Source organism: Benincasa hispida, chromosome 4 (assembly GCF_009727055.1).
Source record: "Benincasa hispida cultivar B227 chromosome 4, ASM972705v1, whole genome shotgun sequence".
NCBI lineage: Eukaryota > Viridiplantae > Streptophyta > Magnoliopsida > Cucurbitales > Cucurbitaceae > Benincasa > Benincasa hispida.
Window position 1 is genome coordinate 16329290 of NC_052352.1, and position 3334 is coordinate 16332623.

General features: G+C 34.8%; 1 protein-coding gene across 1 annotated transcript; it reads left to right on the forward strand.

Moving 5' to 3' along the window:
- Nucleotides 1-1022: 1022 nt before the first annotated feature.
- LOC120076627 (ethylene-responsive transcription factor ESR2-like) lies at nucleotides 1023-2404 on the forward strand. The gene has a single exon (XM_039030503.1). The coding sequence runs from the start codon at nucleotides 1086-1088 to the stop codon at nucleotides 2202-2204; it is 1119 nt and encodes a 372-aa protein (XP_038886431.1). The 5' UTR covers nucleotides 1023-1085; the 3' UTR covers nucleotides 2205-2404.
- Nucleotides 2405-3334: the final 930 nt, after the last annotated feature.

The following is a 3334-nucleotide window of genomic DNA, read 5'->3' on the forward strand; positions in this document are numbered from 1 at the left end:
TTATTAACTTGTATACTAAATTTATCTATATCCTATATTTTCTTAAAGAAAAAAATATATCTTCAACATATCAATAACCTCATTTTTTAGAAATATATATATTAAAAAAATAAATGATGTATCCTTAGCTGTATCCGTATCTTAATTTTTTAGAAATTGACGAATTGCCGCATCCGATCGTATCCATATCGTATATCCGTATATGTATCTATATAGTTTTCCTCTATCTTTTCTCAGTCTCTACCCCTCTACATAAATACTTCTCCCAGTGGAGATATTAGAAAACTTGTGTATAGATTTTAAAGTTCTCTCAAATTAATAATATATTCTGAGTTTTAACAAAGTAAAATTTTGTGTAATAAAAATTAATATTAAATATTTAATTCATGAAACAAATAGACCTGACACCCATTTTCTCTTTACTTGCTTTTTCTTTTTTGTGTGAAAATATTTTTTTCCCTCTTTACTTGTCATTTTCTACCAAATCAGTATTTAATTTTAATTAATTCAAGAGAAATTATTTTAAATGATAAAATTATTAAAAATATTTACAAATAATAGCAAAATATTATGATCTGTTTGATAGATTGCGATATATTACTATTTGTATCATCATGACATAAATAGACATAGATAACATAGATAATAATCTATTATAGTCTATCCATACAAAGTAAAATTTTGTTATATCATAAATATTTTAGTTAATTTTCCTATATTTTAATCAAATTATCATTTTTCTTTTGTATACAGTTATCTATACGCGTTTTCTTTCACACATTCATACCACGCACAAACACACAATCCAATTTTCAATGTTTTGTTATTATTATTATTTTAAAAAAATGTTTCTATTGCATAAAAGTAAAAAAAAAAAAAAGATTATTTTTGGAGAAATTGCTTATTTTGGTTCATCAGAGAGAATGAAGGTTCCCTTAGCTGACCCCACATTTCTCTCCCACTGCTCGTACTATAAATATGCGCACCCCGTGCCGCAGTGACACCAATCCCAATCTCCAAAGTCCAGACTACCTTACACAATTACGCCCACATTCTCTCCTTCCCTTCACATTTTATCTTTAAAAATGGAAGCCGACTCCTTCAGGCGTGTTAACGGTTTAGCCATCGACAACAATACTAACCCCTTTCTCGACTACCCAATGAAGTGCAATGCCACCACTCCTACTCCCACCGCTGCCGCCGCCGCCACAACAACAACAACCACCACCACCACCACCACCACCAGTAGTAGTCTCAAGCGCACGCTCCAAGATCACAACTCCAGTGGCACAATGAGGTACCGCGGAGTCCGTCGCAGGCCTTGGGGCCGTTACGCCGCCGAGATTCGAGACCCTCAGTCCAAAGAAAGAAGATGGCTAGGTACTTTCGACACCGCTGAAGAAGCTGCACGTGCTTACGACTGCGCCGCACGCTCCATGCGTGGCCTCAAAGCTCGCACCAATTTCGTTTACCCTTCTTCCCCACCCGCCCCTCATTCCTTGTCCTCCGATGATTATCTAATCCCTCGCTTCAATTTCCCTAAACACTCTGTCCCCCGTCTCAACTCCTCCAATTGGCCCATTTTTTCCACTCCTAATCCTAATCGTGGGCCTGACTTCCTATGGTCCGGATCAGCACAGAGGATTAACACCGCTTCTCCCACTCTCGACATGCTTCTCCTTCGTGATTTCCTCAATTTCCCTTCTTCCAATAATAATCATTCCAAACCCCCAGCTTATTCAATTAATACTACTACTACTACTACTAATCATAATAATAATAATGATACCACTACCAAAATAACTCCTCCTCCTCCTCCTTCTAATTTCACCGAAAATAATTACTCCTCCGAATTTCTCCCCAAGGACTCCCCTGATTCCGGACTGTTGGAAGAGGTAATTCACGGCTTCTTCCCAAAATCCCATGATTCCAATTCCAACACCAACTCCGATCAATCTGCCGATGATAATAATTATTTCAAGAATAACGAAAACAAGAACGCCAATTTCAGTAGCGGTCATTTGGATTTATTGGATTACCAATTGGCCGACAACTTCGTCAACACCACCGTCTTTAATCAAGAAGCTCCTGACCGTCTGTTTGGCGACGAGGTTGCCCATCATCCTCACAATTTGATTCTCGATGATCTTCTCCAATGCCCAGAGCTTTTAACCCCATTTCCACCTAAACTCCAAAACGCTTGACCTCATCTTTCATCACCGATATTTTCTCCTCTCTCTAATGCTGTCTACTCTTTCTTTTATTTTCACTACTTACAACGTCTTTTCATTTTCTTTCTTATTTATTTATTTTATCATCAGTATAACAAAAAGTAAAAATCAAAATAATTTCTTCCAATTACTCTTGTTCTACCATCCATATACATATGTACTTATCCTCCTTTTGTATTAATTTATTAGTTTAATCCAATAATCATCCATCACCCCCAACGCTCCATCTGGCACTTTCTCTATACCGAATTTGTATATATTCTCTGCACGAGTGTGATAGCTTTTTTAATTATATATTCTCATTTTCAAAAATTTTAAAATTTGAAGAGAATAATAACACGTTAGGTTTATTAGGGTTTGGTGGGGGGTTTGTGAAGTCCAAAAAAGATATTGCCAATCAAACAGGACGTTGACTTTTTTGCATGGAAATCGGTATTTATCAATGCTATATAATATAGTCACATGTTCGGAGACATGGTTTATTTTTCAACTTAATCAATATTACAACATTTAATTAAGTTGAACTACACGTACAGATCTTCTTGCTAATTTAATTTATCTTCAACAATCATGATGCTTCCAAACAACTCGATTCAATTTTCACTTCTCACATTTACAAGTGTCCGAACACTTGCCCCGGATCAACTTCCAAATCATAATTGCTTTAGTGAATAACTAAATAAAAAAAAATAAATAGATGATCCATCACAAGGGAAACGAAAACCAAGATTTACTTTATCCGGTATCAAACGCGAGCTACGAGAAAATAGAACACACTTTTCAATTACCTATAATTAAGAAGTTTTACTCTTTCCCGTTTATGGGAAGCTTGTGTATAAGTTCGTTTATTCTACTTAATTAGGATTGTTTTAGCACTTAATTTACTCTTTATATAGCTGCCCAAGACCAGATTTATCCACCACCATTTCTTTTCAAAGGAATGTCATTGGATTACTCATAAACCTTTAGATTATCGTGTAAATATCTGCAAACTTATAAATTATTGATCGAAGAAGAACAATATATTCTATTCATTTTAAAAGATATACAATATTTGTGAGAACAAATATATTTTAAATTGAAAATAAAAAACTACCCAAACA